Here is a 16,418-nt window from a genome sequence, read left to right on the forward strand (position 1 = left end):
CCCAATGACTCTTAAATTTGGTCTCTTAATGTTATCCCATATTTCTTGGATGTTCTGCTCATGGTTTCTTAACAGTCTTGCTGAGCTGTCTATCTTCTTTTCCAGTTGAAATACTTTGTCTTCATTGTCTGATGTTCTATCTTCTAAGTGTTCTACTCTGCTGGTAGTATTCTCCATTGAGTTTTTAAGTTGGTTTATTGCTTCCTGCATTTCTAGGATTTCTGTTTGTTTGTTTTTTATAACCTCTATCTCCCTGTATAGTTGATCCTTTGCTTCCTGGATTTGTTTGCGTAATTCGTTGTCGAAGTGATCTTTCATTGTCTGATTTTGCTGTTTAATGTCTTCCTTGATACTCCAGATCATCTGAAGCATGTATATCCTGAATTCTTTATCTGACATTCCATCTGCTGCAGCTGTTACCTCTTCTAAAGTTGCGTTGACCTGCATTGCTTGTGGTCCTTTCTTTCCTTGTCTTTTCATACTGCTTGCGTATCTTTCCTGCAGGTGCGGGCGGCGGCTCTGCTCTCTTCTTATTCCAATTGGGGTGTCGTGGCTACCACGCCGGCAGGTCACTGGGCCTGTTCTGGGAGCTGGCGGTGGCTCTGTTCTGCCCCTACTCCAATTGGGGTGACGAGTGTACCACGCCGGCAGGCCACTGGGCCTGATCCGCCGGTCGGTTGCAGGTTTGCCTACCCTGCAGGCGCAGGCGGCGGCTCTACTCTGCCCCTACTGCAAATGGGGTGACGTGTCTGTCGTACCGGCAGGCCACTGGGCCTGTCCCGCTGGTCGGTCGCAGATCTGCCCACCTTTCGGGCACGGGTGGAGGCTCTGCTCTGCCCCTACTCCAATTGGGGTGTCGTGACTACCCCGCCTGCAGGACACTGGGCCTGTTCCTGGCACGGGCGGCGACTCTGCTCTGCCACTACTCCAATTAGGGTGGTGTTTGTACCACGCCGGCAGGCTCCTGGGCCTGATCCGCAGGTCTGTTGTAGGTCTGCCTACCTTGGAGGCACGGGCGGCGGATCTGCCCTGCCCCTCCTACCACGCCTGCGGACCCCTGGGCCTGATCTACAGGTTGATCACTGGTCTGCTCACCCTGCGGGCACGGGTGGAGGTTCTGCTCCGCCCCCGATTGGGGTCACGTGACCACCACACCGGCAGGGCCTGATCCGGGCGTGGGAGAAGGATCTGCTCTGCCCCTACTCCAGTTGGGGTGACGTGTGTACCACACTGGCAGGCCACTGGGCCTGACCCGCCAGGCTGTCACAGGTCTGTTTACCTTGCACGCTCATTCGTCACAGCGCGAACCGCGGCTCTGCCCTGCCCCTCCTACCACGCCCATGTACCACTGGGTCGCGGGTCTGCCCACCTTGCGGTTGCGGGTGGCGGCTCCGCTCCGCCCCCTCTCCAATTGGGGTCATGCGGTCACCACGCTGGCGAGCCGCTGGGCCTGCTCCGGGCGCTGGCGGCGGCCCGGCTCCTTCCCTCTGGCTCGAGGACAAATTGAGGAGACTCGGGTGACTGTGCCTCACCCCCCCTACCAGGAGACCAACTGCTTATGTCACCACTGGTATTGATGAAGTTCCCTCCTCCGCCGCTTTCTGCAGACATCAGATCTCTGCCATGTTGGTATCCTATGCGAATGGCAGCATTTCGTTCCCCTTGCCGGGCAACCAAAGCACCGGGTGAGTCCTGACCGGCCCTCAGCAGGACCCGGACCGAGAAGCAGTTTCCGCGGGCTCCTAGCCCCGGGCCAGGGAAGTTCCGGGAGCCGGAACTCGGCCACTCCGTGCTCGGTGTAAGCTCCTATAAATGTAAGCTCCAAGAAGCAGTCCCCGAGGGCTCAGTTCCGGGAGCCGTAATTCGGCTGCTTAGTGCTTGTTGTATGCTCTGGTAGGCGCAGGGTCCAAGAAGCAGCCTCTGCGGGCTCAGCAGCCCTGGGCCAGGGCGGTTCCGGGAGCCGGAACTCGGCTGCCCCGCGCTGGGTATTCACTCCGATAAGATCAGGTTCTAAGAAGCACCCAGGCGCTGAGCCCTAGCAATCTGTCTGCAAGCCGCAGGCGAATTGCAGCCTGAAATTACCTGTTCTATGGCTGAATGAGCTGCGGTCAGTCGAAAACAGCGGTGGTGACGTCAGTTTACCAACATGGTGGCTGCTGGCCTCCTCTGTGGTCTGACCGGTGTGGAGAACCGAGATGAACCGCTTCCTTCCCCCGTCTCGAACCCAGAATTCAGCCCTGAGTATGGTGCTTGCGCGGCTGGCAGAAACTGCAGCGCTGTAACCCTGCGTCTCTATCCCAGCGCACGCTGCAGATTCTAGCCTCGGGCCGATTTGCTGAATAAGCAGTGCGACAAACCTCTCGCGTTTGAGTCCCCGTAGCTGATCCTCGTGCGATGGAAATCCTTCCTCCAGGTTCCGGAGCACCCCACTATTGCTGGAAATTCCTAACAAGATATCCTTTAGCCGTCCTGACTTGTCATACTCCCACACAGTGAAGCAGCACACGGGGGCAATGCACTCCCCTCGCCGCCATTTTTCAAAAGTCAATAGAATTCATTTTGACATAATTTTAAAAGCATGAAATATAGTTCGTTCTAATTTAGTCCCAAGTACTTCCCCTTTCCCTCCTGGGCTCTTTCTCCCTGTTCCCTTCCCTCTATTGTACTGATCCAGATTTTTATTTTTAATTAGTATCTTGTGGATGCACATGATGGTGAGACTCACTGTGGTATATTCATATATATATGTATATAGGAAAGTACATAGGAAAGATTGATCCATTGTCTTTCCCTAGCCCATCCTTCTTCCCTTCCCTTTATTCTACTTTGTCTACTCCATCAGTCTTTCTTCTATTCTTTTTTTAAATTCCCTCCTTTATTTTGGATTAGCTTCCATATATCAGAGAAAACATTAAACCTATGAGTTTTGGGGACTGGCTTATTTTACTTAGTATGATAGTCTTCAGTTTTATCCATTTACCAGCAAATGCCATAACATCATTCTTTTTTACAGCTGAGTAATACTCTATTGTGTATATATACCACATTTTCTTTATTCATTCATCTGTTGAAGGGCACCTAGGTTGGCTCCATAGCTTAGCTATTTGAATTGTGCTGCTAAAAACATTGATATGGCTGTGTCACTGTAGTATGCTGATTTAAAATCCTTTGGATATATAATGAGGAGTGGGATAGCTGGGTCAAATGGTGGTACTATTCCTAGGTTTTTGAGGAATCTCCATACTGCTTTCCAGAGTGGTTGTACCATTTTGCAGTCCTAACAGCAATGTATGAGTGAATCTCTTGTTAAGGAAGTTAGTTCTTTAGTCGACATGTTGGCATGTTGGGCCTACATTTTCTTCTAGTAGGCCCATGGTTTCTGGTTTAATTTCTTGCACTTTGAGTTGAGTTTTGTATAGGGTAAAAGATAGGGGTTAAATTTCATTCTACAACATATGTATTTCCATTTTTCCTAGCACCATTTGTTGAAGAGGCTATCTTTTTTCCAATGTATGTTTTTGGTGCCTTTTTTTTTTAGTATGAGATAACTGTATTTATGTGGGTTTGTCTCTGTGTCTTCTATTTCATTGGTCTTCATGCCTGTTTTAGTGCCAGTACCATGCTAGTTTTGTTACTGTAGCTCTGCAGTGTGATTTCAGGTCTAGTTTGTGATGCCTCCTGCTTTACTTTTCTTGCCAGGATTGCTTTGGTTATTATGGGCCTCTTTATTTTTCCAAACAAATTTTGTAACTGCTTTTTTTCATTCTGTGAAGAACATCATTGGAATTTTTATGGGAATTGTGTCGAATCTGTTTAGTGCTTTTGGGAGTATGGTAGTATTTTGATAATATTAATTCTGCCTATTGAAGAACATGGAAAGTCTTTCCATCTTCTAAGATTCTAAGATATTTTTCAATTTCTTTCTTTAGTGTTCTATAGTTTTCATTGAAAAAGATTCACCTCTTTTGTTCGATTGATTCCCAAGTATTTCCTTCCTTCCTTCCTTCCTCGTAATTTCTTTTTTGGCAGATTCATCATTGGAATATACAAGGCGATTGATTATGGGTGTTTATCTTGTACTTGATACTTTTGATACTTTGCTAAATCATTTATGAGCTCTAAAAGTCTTTCCGGTGGTGTTTTTTTTTTTTTTGTCTTCTAAATACAGGATCATGTCATCAGCAAACAGAGATAATTTGAGCTCTTCTTTTCCTATTTATATCCCTTCAATTTCCTTCTCTTGCCTATTGCTTTGGCTAGAGTTTCAAGGACTATGTTGAATATGAGTGGTGAAAGTGGGCATTCTTGTCTTGTACCTGTTTGTAGAGGGAATGCTTTCAGTTTCTCCATTCAGAATAATGTTGGCCTTGGGTTTGTGATATATAGCCTTTACAATGTTGAGATAAGTTCCTTTAATCCATAGTTTTTCTAGTATTTTAAACACAAATGGGTGCTGTACTTTGGTAAATGCTTTTTCTTCCTCTATTGAGAATCATGTGATTCTTGCCTTTTGTCTGTTTATGTGGTGAATTACATTTATTGATTTCTGTGTGTTGAGCCAACCTTGCATCCTGGGATGAAACCTACTTGATCATGGTGCACTATCTTTTTAATGTGTTTTTATGTGCAGTTTGCCAACATTTTATTAAGAATTTTTTGTATATGTTCATCAAGTATATTGATCTGAGGTTTTCTTTCTTTGCTGTGTCTTTCTCTAGTGTTGATATCAGGGTGATACTGGCTTCGTTGAATGAATTTGGCAGTGTTCCATCTATTTCATGGAATAATTTATTTTCTATTTCATGGAATAATTTGAGGAGGATAGGTATTAGTTTTTCCTTAAAGGTCTGGTAGAACTTGGCCAAGAATATATCCAGTATTGGGCTTTTCTTTTTGAGAAGACTTTTGATAGCAGCTTCACTTTCATTACTTGAAATTGATCTGTTTAAGTTTTCTGTATACTCATGGTAAAATTTGGGTAGGTCATATGTCTCTAGGAATTTTTGAATATCTTCAAGATTTTCTAGTTTCTTGGGGCATACATTTTCAGAATATTTTCTGATGATCTTCTGGATTCCAGTAGTGTCTGTGGTTATCCATTTTAATTAGAAAAGAATATTGTGGGCTGCTCTTTTCCCTTGTTAGTTGTATTTTTAGTAGCAATTGACTTTTGTAATATTATCAAAAGACTTAATTTTATTACTCACAACACTATGAGCATAAATTATTCATGTATATGTTTTGTTAGGGATAAAGGTAAAAATGGAAGTGTTAACATGAAGGAACTTTTACTATAAACTTTTCGAATTCCCTACTGCCCCTCTATGAAATCTGTAGTCCACAGGTTTAGAAACAGTGGTTGATACAATTCTTTGGGATTTTTTTTTGAAGATTTTAACTGAAGTTATGTAGTTTTGCCCTTTCTTTTGGAAAAAATAATTTCAGAATATAGCGTCTGCTTTTTCTTTCTTTTTCTTTTTGCAGTGCTGGAGATCATTCTGGTGTCTTCACGTGTACTAGGCAAATATTCTACTGCTGAGTTGCAGCCTTAGCCCTGGGGTCTGCTTCTTTTTTTTTAAATTTTTTATTCTAATTTGTTATATATGACTGCAGAATGCATTACAATTCATATTACACATATAGAGCAGAATTTTTCATATCTCTGGTTGTATACAAAGTATATTCATACCATTCTTGTCTTCATATGTGTAGTTAGGGTAAAGATGTCCATCTCATTCCAGTATCTTTTTTACACCCATTTCCCCCTCCCTTCCCCTCCCTCCCCTTTGCCCTATCTAGAGTTTGTGTGGTCTTGCCATGTTCTCCCTCCCAACTCCACTATGAATCAGCCTCTTTATATCAGAGAAAACATTTGGCATTTGGTTTTTTGGGATTGGCTAACTTCACCTTGCATTATATTCTCCAGCACCACCCATTTACCTGCAAATGTCATGATTTTATTCTCTTTTATTGCTGAGTAATATTCCATTGTGTATATATACCACATTTTCTTTATCCATTCATCTACTGAAGGGCATCTAGGTTGGTTCCACAGTTTAGCTCTTGTGAATTGTGTCGCAATAAACACTGATGTGGCTGTGTCTCTGTAGTATGCTGTTTTTAAGTCCTTTGGGTATAGACTAAGGAGAGGGTTAGCTGGGTCAAATGGTGGTTCCATTCCAAGTTTTCCAAGGAATTTCCATACTGCTTTCCATATTGGCTGCACCAATTTGCAATCCCACCAGCAATGTATGAGTGTGCCTTTTCCCCCACATCCTCGCCAACATTTATTGTTGTTTGTATTCTTGATAGCTGCCATTCTACTCAAGTGAGATGAAATCTTAGAGTAGTTTTGATTTGCATTTCTTTAATTTCTAAAGATGTTGAACATTTCAGGAAATAGAAAAAGAGAGATCACATATCATCCGGATTCAATTTGGGCAAATCATGTGACTCTAGAAATTTGTCAATGCCTTTTATTGGAGTACAAGTTTTCAAAATAATTTCTAATTATCTTCTGTATTTCTGTAGTATCTGATGTGATATTTCCTTTTTTATGACATATGTTAGTGTTTTGAGTTTTCTGTCTCCTTCTGTTTGTTAGCATGGCTAAGGGTTTGTCAATTTTATTTATTTTTTTGAAGAACCGACTTTTTGTTTTGTCAACTTTTTCAATTGTTTCTATTTCATGATTTCAGCTCTTATTTTAATTATTTCCTGTCTTCTACTGCTTTGGGGGTTGATTTGTTCTTCTTTTTATAGGGCTTGCTAGGGCTTTGTTGGCTTTTTTTCTTTTAAGGATTGAACTCCATACAATGAACTTTCCTGGTAGTACTGCCTTCATAGTGTCCCAGAGATTTTAATACGTTTTATCTGTCTTCCATTTACCTCTAAGAATTTTTTAATCTCCTCCTTGATGTCTTTTCCAACCCTTTGTTCATTCAGTAGCATATTATTTAGTCTCCAGGTGTTGAAGTAGCTTTTATTTTTTATTTTATCATTGATTTCTAATTCCATTCCATTGTGATCTGAAAGAATTCAGGGTAGTATCTCTACTTTTTTGTATTTTGCTTAGAGTTGCTTTGTGGCATAATATATAGTCTATTTTAGAGAAGGATCCATGTGCTGCTGAGAATAAAGTATATTCATTCATTGAAGGATGAAATATTCTATATATGTCTGTTAAGTCTAAGTTATTGATGGTATTATTGAGTTCTGTAGTTTCTTTGTTCAGATTTTGTTTGGAAGATCTATCCAGTGGTGAAAGAGGTGTGTTAAAGTCACCCAGAATTATTGTGTTGTGGTCAGTTTGACTCTTGAACCTGAGAAGAGTTTGTTTGATGAACATAGATGCTCCATTGTTTGGGGCATATGAATTTATTATTGTTATGTCTTGCTGATGAGTGATTCCCTTAAGCGTTATGAAGTATCCTTCATTATCCCTTTTGATTAACTTTGGCTCAAAGTGTACTTTTTGTAATATGAGGATGGAAACCCCTGCTTGCTTCTGCAGTCCATCATCTGAGTAGGATTATTTTTCCCAACCTTTCACCTTCAGTCTGTGGATGTCTTTTTGTATGAGATGATTGTCTTGGAGGCAGCATATTGTTGAGTCTTTTTTGATCCAGTCTGCTAGCCTATGTCTTTTGATTGGTGAGTTTAGGCCATTAACATTCAGGGTTACTGTTGAGACATGATTTGTATTCCCAGCCATTTTGTTTATATTTGTTATTTAACTTGACTTGGTTTCTCCTTTGATTAGTTTTTCCTTTAGTGTAATACCTTCCTGATTTTCATTGTTGTTTTTCAATTCCTCTTCATGGAATATTTTGCTGAGGATGTTCTGTAGTGTAGGCTTTCTAGTTGTAAACTCTTTTAACTTTTGTTTATCATGGAAGGTTTTTATTTCATCCTCAAATCTAAAGCTTGATTTTTGCTAGATATAATATTCTTGGTTGGCATCCATTTTCTTTCAGAGCTTGATATATGTTGTTCCAGGATCTTCTAGTTTTCAGGGTCTGGGTTGAAATATTTGCACATAATCTAATTGGTTTTCCCCTGTATGTAATCTGATTCCTTTCTCTTATGGCTTTTAATATTCTCTCCTTATTCTGTTATGTTAGACATTTTCATTATAATGTGCCTCTGTTGTGATTTTGTACATTTGGCGTCCTGTAAACCTCTTAAATTTAGTTTTCCAATTCATTCTTCATGTTTGGAAAATTTTCTGATATTATTTCATTGACTAGATTGCTCATTCCTTTGGTTTGGAACTCCATTCCTTCCTCTAACTCAATAACTCTTAAATTTGGTCTTTTATGCTATCCCATATTTCTTTAATGTTCAGCTCATGGTTTCTTACCATTTTCACTGTGTGGCTTACATTCTTTTCAAGATTATGTATTTTGTCTTCATTGTCTGAGTTCCTGTCTTCCAAGTGGTCTAATCTGTTTGTGATGCTTTGAATTGAACTTTTAATTTGGTTTATTGTTTCTCTCATTTCAAGGATTTCAGTTTTTTTTAAGAACCTTTATCTCCCTATTGAAGTAATCTTTTGCTTCCTGTATCTCTTTATGTAGCTTTTTGTCAAAATGAGCTTTTGCTTCCTCTTTTATGTCATCCTTTAATTCACAGAACATTTTAATTATGTACATCCTGAATTCCTTGTCTGTAATTTCTTCTGTTGTGTTGGCCATGGATTCTAATAATGTGGTATCTTGATTTGTTTGGGGCAGTTTCTTCCCTTTTCTTTTCATATTGCTTTTGTGTCTTCCCTTCTAGCTCTGTGGATCCTAGGCATTACTGTTTTTACTCTATAGGCTTATAGTGCCCCTGTAGCGATCTAATACCTCTCCTCTGAGGTGAAAGACAACATTATCAGATCCCAACAAAAACAATATACACTCTAAAAACAAATGTGTGCTAATAAGACATTTACAGTTTGGTCACAATTTGCAGAAATGGTGAATTAAATTATTATCTACAATATACTCAGTAGAGTACATAAAACACACACATACATATTAAGAAAATTAAAAAAAAAGTCAAGATAGAAATTGGTGGAAAAAAAGAAAAAATATATATATCACAACTGTAGTATACTATTCAGACTTTCCAGTCCTCAAAATCCTAATTTATGCAAAGTACTTGTTTTCACATGTGTTGGGGATATGAGGGCCGGAGAATAGAGAGGGAGAGGGAAAAAAAAATCTTGAAGGAAGACAGAGGGATTGTTTTGATTGGAAATCAGTATCTTTCCTGCTTCCCTTCTCATCCAGTAGGTGGGGTCATCTGTTGTTACCTGGTATCTCTGCCCTCAGGATGGTGAGGGTAACCAGGGTGTAACTGTGCTGGGTTAGCGGCTGCTGGGTACCTGGCCAGCTGGAGTTCCAAACTGGGAGTTTCCCCCTAGTGAAGATGGTGATGGAGGTGCCTGCTTTCAGCGGTGGGGTGTCAGGTCTGGTGGGGGGAGCTCAGCAATGGTGTTGTACAGTGAGTTAGAAATGAGCTCTATTGAGCAGTATGTGGCGGTCAGCTGACTTCAGAGCCTGTGTGAAGTTCTCAGGTGCAGGCAGGGTACTGCATGTAAGGGACTATCCCTGCTGCTGCAGAGTCCCAGACTGGGGGAGTCCCACATTGGTAGATGGGGGTCCACACAGGAGTGGGGCTGGAATTCCTATTTGTGGGAAGCTGCTGGGTGTCCTGCATGTGAGCAGCCTCCGTGGCTGAAAGTTCTGCGCGGGTGTTGATGGTTCCCCTAGTGTATCCCATAGTCCTGCATGGGCGAGTAGTTGGGAGATCTATTCTGATGCTGAGGGGAACCCTGGATGGCTCGTTGGTTGTGATTCCTGTGTGGGAGCAGGGATATCACTTGCAGAGAAGCAGTATTCTCACTTATTGAGTCCCAGGTCTCAGAGTGACATAGAATGCTGCCTCCCTCTGGCCCGCCATCTTGGATCCCTCTGGGGTCTGCTTCTTAATGAGACTGTATTAAATGGAAAAAAGTGACTAATAACTGTATTTAACATAAAGAAGAATTTGTTAAATGTAACAAGTGAAAAACTTAAAACTGTCTAGACAAGTAAATATGAGGAATTTTAGTGACCTTATTTTTTCTCAATATCATTATACAAATAATTTTACAACTGTGTCACTAGAGGGTATTTTCTTTATTTAATATATAATTAATTGTATTCCATACTGTACAATGTGAACTATTTTGTAAAAACATTTCTTACTTATTAATTCATAAATTATTTAGTACTCTTACTGTAATTCACTTGAGAGTCAGGAACTTAGAGTGTATTTTTGTTTCCCACTTCTTAAAAATTCAGAAGAATGTCTTGTAGAATTATATTATCATTTCATTTAACTTTTCAGAGTGGTCACTGTCTACACAAACACATTCTGTGATGTAGTAAAAAAAACACTACTCATTAAAATTTAATCATAGTTGATTTTGCTTTTAAGGCTCTGTTTTTTTAAAATATTTTTCTTAGTTGTCAGTTGACATTTATTTTTTATTTATATGTGGTGCTGAGAATTGAACCCAGTACCTCACACATGCAAGGCAAGTATGAGCTATATTCCCAGCCCACTTAAGGCTCTTGATTGTGAAAATATTTTTACTTTTTAAATTCTTTAATTTTGGAGGGGTGGTGGGTAATGGGGATTTAATCCAGGGACAATTTACCACTGAGCTTTTTAAAATTTTCTACATCCCTAGGCCTTTATTATTTTTTATTTTGAGACAGGGTCTCTGTAAATTGCTGTGGGCCTTGCTAAGTTGCTGAGTCTGGCCTTGAACTTGTGATCATTTTGTCTTAGCCTCTGGAGCTACTGGGATTATAGGTGGCTACCACGCCTTGGCATATCCCTCAATATTTTTCAAAAACAAGATTTTATGTTTTTTGTCTTTAAAAAATGTTTGACATATTATTTAAGTTAATTTCTCTTGTTATTATTGAATGCATTCTTATGTTCTGTATTGTTGTAGCTGTTATGGAAGTAAAATGAAATATGATTATACCAATAGACATAAAAAATATCCATATATGCTAAACTGGCACAGAAGTTTAAGATGAAAAATAACACAAAGAATTACAAGGTAGCTGGATGAACAGAGAATGCATATATTAAGTATTGAAATGGTGTATTATATTGAATGTTATAGACAAATATTCTCTGTTCATTCAACAATGAACTGTTTAATTCATACTGATGTTCAGTAATTCATTTAATCAGTATTCTGCATTATATGTTGATTGTTATGCAAAGCTACTAAATTCTTTTAAGGAACCTATTAACAAAAGAATTACTTTAATTGTACTCTGTATGCCTTTTGTCCATGGGATTCTTAGAGTGTATGTTTACAAGGAGTGGCATATAGAATTAAACTTACATTACCTTATATTTATATTCTTAGAAGTCAATGAGTCAATAATTGATAGAAATAAATTTTACATGTAGTATATTATACTTTATCCAATTTATGATTTTGATTTCGGTGTATAACCCTACAGAAATGTGCTTTTCAAATTTTGTCTGCTACATAAATTTTAAAAATTATCTTTTATACTTTGAGGAATAAGTGAAATGGACTAAAGCTCAAAGTTGAGAATATAGGGTCTCTATGAGGCAGTTCTTTATGCCATAGAGAATCACTGATCAGTCACCATCTCGGTCAGTGTTGCTCTTTAGTATTGAAGCGTACAGAATCCAACAATTAAAAAAGATGTTTTTATTGGGTAAAACTGGCTAAATTTTCTTTTTATGCTTATGGTGTAAAGACATGATTTAAATTAACTCCAACAGCAGAGACTCTTGAAATGTAGAATGGTATACTACTGAATATAAATAATCTCTCCATGCTTGTCATTTTATACTGATAGTGTCAAAGACAAGTAATGACAGATTAAGACCTGCCTAGCAGAGGGAAAACTAAATTACACGACTTTTATGAAGGCATAAATAAACCTATTAACCATTATCTGGAATACCAATTAGTAGAAAGAGCACTGACAATTTTATTTATCAACATTAAACACAATTATTAATTACAGACCTGATGAATCTAGCAGTAAGCAGGCCATGTTGGATATGCTGGGACCTCAAGTCCATTATATGAGAGGGATGATTACCGAAATCCTGTGGGGAAATAAGTAATTGTAGTTGTAAAATTTTAATTGCCTTGGAATAAGGCAAATTATATTTTCTTGTCCAAGAATATAAATAGTATGGCATTATGGTAACAAGCTGTAGTAGTTGTAAATAGAAAATGGTTTTATGTAAGGTTTTAAAAGAAAGAAAAGAGCAATGAATTTTTAGTGTCAGAGTGTTCCATGCAAATGACATACTATAAATACATGCAGATTTTCTTTAGATATATTCTTGAGTAGGTAAGCTACTTTCTGTGTACATCTTTTCATGGAGAAAATGAACGTGGGAGGTGACTTTGAATGAATTACTATTAAAAATATTCTTTTTTCATATTGTGATTAATGGCCATGTTCCCATTATGGTACATATGTAATTTAATTGAATACTGTGCTTTTTTTTCCTTTCTTTTTTTTCTTTGAAGATCCAAATTCCAGAATTTGTGGACATTTACTCATAGGTACAGCGAAAAATTCTTTTGCAAAACTCATGGATAAAATTAGTCTGGCAATGGAGAGTATACCTCTGCATAATGGCAGGAGTATATCATATGTAGAAAAAGATTCCCTGGTTCAGAGGTTGGCCCGTGGACTTCATAAAATAAACACATTGGCCCTGAAATATGGTTTGCGTGGCCATGTGCCCATTATGGTATGTCATTTAACACTGACTTTAGGACTGTAGATTTAATTTAAAATCAGACTCATTTATGGTTTAAATTATTTGTATATAATGTATTTAGATTGTCTTTAGGTTTCATGTAAACTTTTAATTCAATAAATAAATCAAATGTAAATAAATAGATGAGTAAAAGAAAGTCCAATAGAGTAGAGGAAAGAGAATGGAGGGAGGATGGGAGGGAAAATGTGGGGGATTATGTACTGAAATCGAATTTCATGAGAATGAATTTGTCAGAATGAACCCAACTACTATGTATAACTATAAAGCTCTAATTAAAAACATAAGTACTGGGCTGGGGATATGGCTCAAGTGGTAGCATGCTTGCCTAGCATGCGTGAGGCACTGGGTTTGATTCTCAGCACCACATAAAAATAAAATAAAGATATTGTGTCCACCTAAAACTAAAAAATAAATATTAAGAAAAACAACAAAAAAACATAAGTCCTGGCATGAGTTCTAAATACACTGTTCTCTGTATGCACAGTGCCACAGATTTGTATCAGACCCAATAACTGTCAATTCAGTTTTCTAGCCATCTAGTTAATTTCTTCAGGTGTTCATTTCATATAAGCCAAATTATCGGACACATGTAAAGTGAGGCTTTCACCTCTAAGTTTCAGCAATAGCTAAGTTTTGTATAATCTAAATTACATTTAACTTAGTAAAATAGTTCATGCTATTGATTTGTTAGTAAATCAGTAGTTACTGCTTTTTAAATTGCTCTTTTTTAATAACAGAAAAGCACAGCATCATTACAAAAGCAAATATTTGGATTTACACAAAGACTGCATGCAGCAGAAGTGGAACGCCGTTCTCTGCGCCTCGAGGTCACAGAATTCAAACGCAATGTGAATGAAATGAAAAAGGAGCTTGACAAAGCCCAGGGTCTCCAAATGCAGTTAAATGAATTTAAGCACTCTGTAAGTATATAGGATTTAGAAAACTGATTTTGGTTTTATCTCTATCTCTATGTCTTCCCCCCCCCCCTTTTATTGTTTGGTTTTTAAAAATAATTCAAAGTCTTTGGGCTGGGGATGTGGCTCAAGTGGTAACACGCTTGCCTGGCATGTACGGGGCTCTGGGTTCGATCCTCAGCACCACATAAAATAAAATAAAGATGTTGTGTCCACCGAAAACTGAAAAATACATATTAAAAAATAATTCAAAGTCTCATTAATAGATTTCTTTTCTCCACAGAACTTTCCTTTTAAAATGCCTCCAGTTAAGGAGCCTAATATTTGGGGAGGAGATTTCCTCTCTTTTCACCTTATATTGAGTATTTTGAATGAATTAGATTATTTAGTATGAAATCAAGTTACTTTTCCAAATAAATATTCAATTTGTCTAACTTGCCATAAGGATTTGTAGTATATGTAAAAGCAGTAGATAATTGAGAAAGAAAGGCTGTGTGACAAATAACATTAGATCAAGATGAAAATATGTATGAAATGGATGAAACATAATAAAAATACAGATATCCACATATTCTGTTTATAGTTGAGTTAGTTATTTGTGAGAGCTGCTATGGTGCTGTTTTTAATGCATATAAACAGTTAAAAGATTACCCCAAAACTTCAAAATGGTTGCATAACTGACGACAACTAATACAAATACGAATGTGAAATTTGTTCTTAAACCTAGCAATGAGCTTCTTTTAGTACTTCTTTCTTTGGAGCACCCACGTTTGTAAGCATAACTTCTGTTTAAACATACTTTTAAAATGTATCTTTCAGTTAATTTGGAATTCACAGTTTTAACATTTGTAGCAACAGAGGCAGTGGCAAGTAATAGTTTGATTATTAATCCTATTTTTTAGTATAAATTTCTAATATTAATTATTACTCCAAATAGTTATACCTTCAAGGGGTAGAGGGTTCCTATGAATTGGGAGGGATAAATAATCATGAATTAAGTCATAGTTTTCTTTTAATCATCTGTCTTAAAGATACCACATTTGCTAGCAGTATTAACTATTAGAATAATTTACTTTATGAGAACAACATATTAGTAACTAAATTAATGAAATATTAAAAATAATGGAGTTGATCTTTTAAATATCCCCCCAGTCTCATTTTATAGTGAACTACCGGATACTGTTTGAAAATTAAGAAAGATTAAATTTATATACTAACAGATACTGTACCATTCATTTCCTTTGAATTTTTGAATTTTAAATTGAACAATGATTTTTATTTGTTTGTTTTAGTGTTAGGAACTTAAAAACTAATGTTTTGAATATCTAAACATGGTCTATTTTAATAGTAATTGTCTGAATAGAAAATACCCAGTTACTTAAATTTCTTTCCAACTCAAAAAAAAGATAAGTGTTGGTATAATTAGATTGATTAGATACTAGCTCTACTCTTGAGAAGTAATAATCATTTTATTAAGAAACAGAAAATTGCTCACTTGAGTATTTGAAAACTTTCAAATTGAGAAATTGTGTAGGCAGAGTTTTGATATAACAAAATCAAAGCAGAAAGATTCCACGAGATACTCTTTATATTTATTTCTCTCAAAGATAAAACATCTATGAGGAGGGGATGGGATTTTGAATCTCTGAAGTTATTTGTGAAGAAGTTGAAGTTTCATTTTAAAATAAATTATAGTTCAATTTACTGAGCCATTGAATGCTCCAATAACAAGTATTATTTTCCAGGCATTGAACTATGCCTCTTTACAAGCAGGATCTCACTTGGTGCTAATAAGATGGTATGGTAGGCATTATCATATTCATTTTGCAGATGAGGAAACTGAGGGGATCAGAGGTTGTATAGGGATCAATGATGCACAGAGCTAGAGTGGCAGAGTCCTGGTTCAATCTGGAGTCCTGTTGGAAGCCGGGTTCTCAACCCCCCTGTCCTGACTCCCTCAGGCTGTTAGGGGAACTCAACATGAAACTTCCATAACTACTTTCAGGAAAAGCAGTGGAATCTGAGCTTTGAAATCTACCACGCTGCTTTATGACAGACTAAGCACATGCTGCTTTTTTATGAAGGACAGTGACAACAAAGACAGTAATCTAAGAGCTGCTCAGTAAGAGAGTTTCTAAAAGACTAGGATAGAGTTTGATGGAAAAAATTGTTTGGTTAGGAAGACATGGCTGCTAGGGAATTATAAATGTTCTTTTCTCTTTTTATTCATAAAAAGATTTTTATCCATAAAAGGATTAGATGTGTTGTATTCTGAATTATTTTCCAGACAGAGAAACTGTAAAAGGCTGTGAGACAGTGATTAAATTAGGATTGGGAATATTGGTTTTTAAAAATTATTTTCACAAAAGCAACACCTGCACATGGTAGAATATCAGAAAATACTAAGAAAAAAATTACAAATAAACAATCTTCAAAACATCTGTAACTATCACTAATTGTTAACTACCATTATTATCTTGGTGTGTGCAACTCTATATAGGCTCTTTAATAATTAAGTCATGCTGTGCAACTAATTTTGTTACCTGATTATAGCTTTATCAAAGGCCAAAAGCATTTATTTTTGTTATGTAGGGCATAAATGGGAATGACAGAAATGTCAATACAATAAATGTATATTCATGAGAAAAAAAAAAGATACCACATTTT

The 16,418-nt window shown here is 37.6% G+C and overlaps 1 protein-coding gene across 1 annotated transcript in view; it reads left to right on the forward strand.

Annotated features, from left to right (window-relative positions):
• Ccdc171 (coiled-coil domain containing 171) overlaps positions 1-16,418 on the forward strand; it is a 398,124-nt gene that overhangs the window by 206,638 nt on the left and 175,068 nt on the right. Inside the window, exons 19-20 of the mRNA XM_071600432.1 lie at positions 12,581-12,807; positions 13,575-13,757. Of these exons, the coding sequence (XP_071456533.1) occupies positions 12,581-12,807; positions 13,575-13,757 (410 nt within the window). The remainder of the gene's footprint in view (positions 1-12,580; positions 12,808-13,574; positions 13,758-16,418) is intronic.

The sequence above is a fragment of the Marmota flaviventris genome, chromosome 13 (assembly GCF_047511675.1).
Source record: "Marmota flaviventris isolate mMarFla1 chromosome 13, mMarFla1.hap1, whole genome shotgun sequence".
In the NCBI taxonomy this organism is placed as follows: Eukaryota; Metazoa; Chordata; class Mammalia; order Rodentia; family Sciuridae; genus Marmota; species Marmota flaviventris.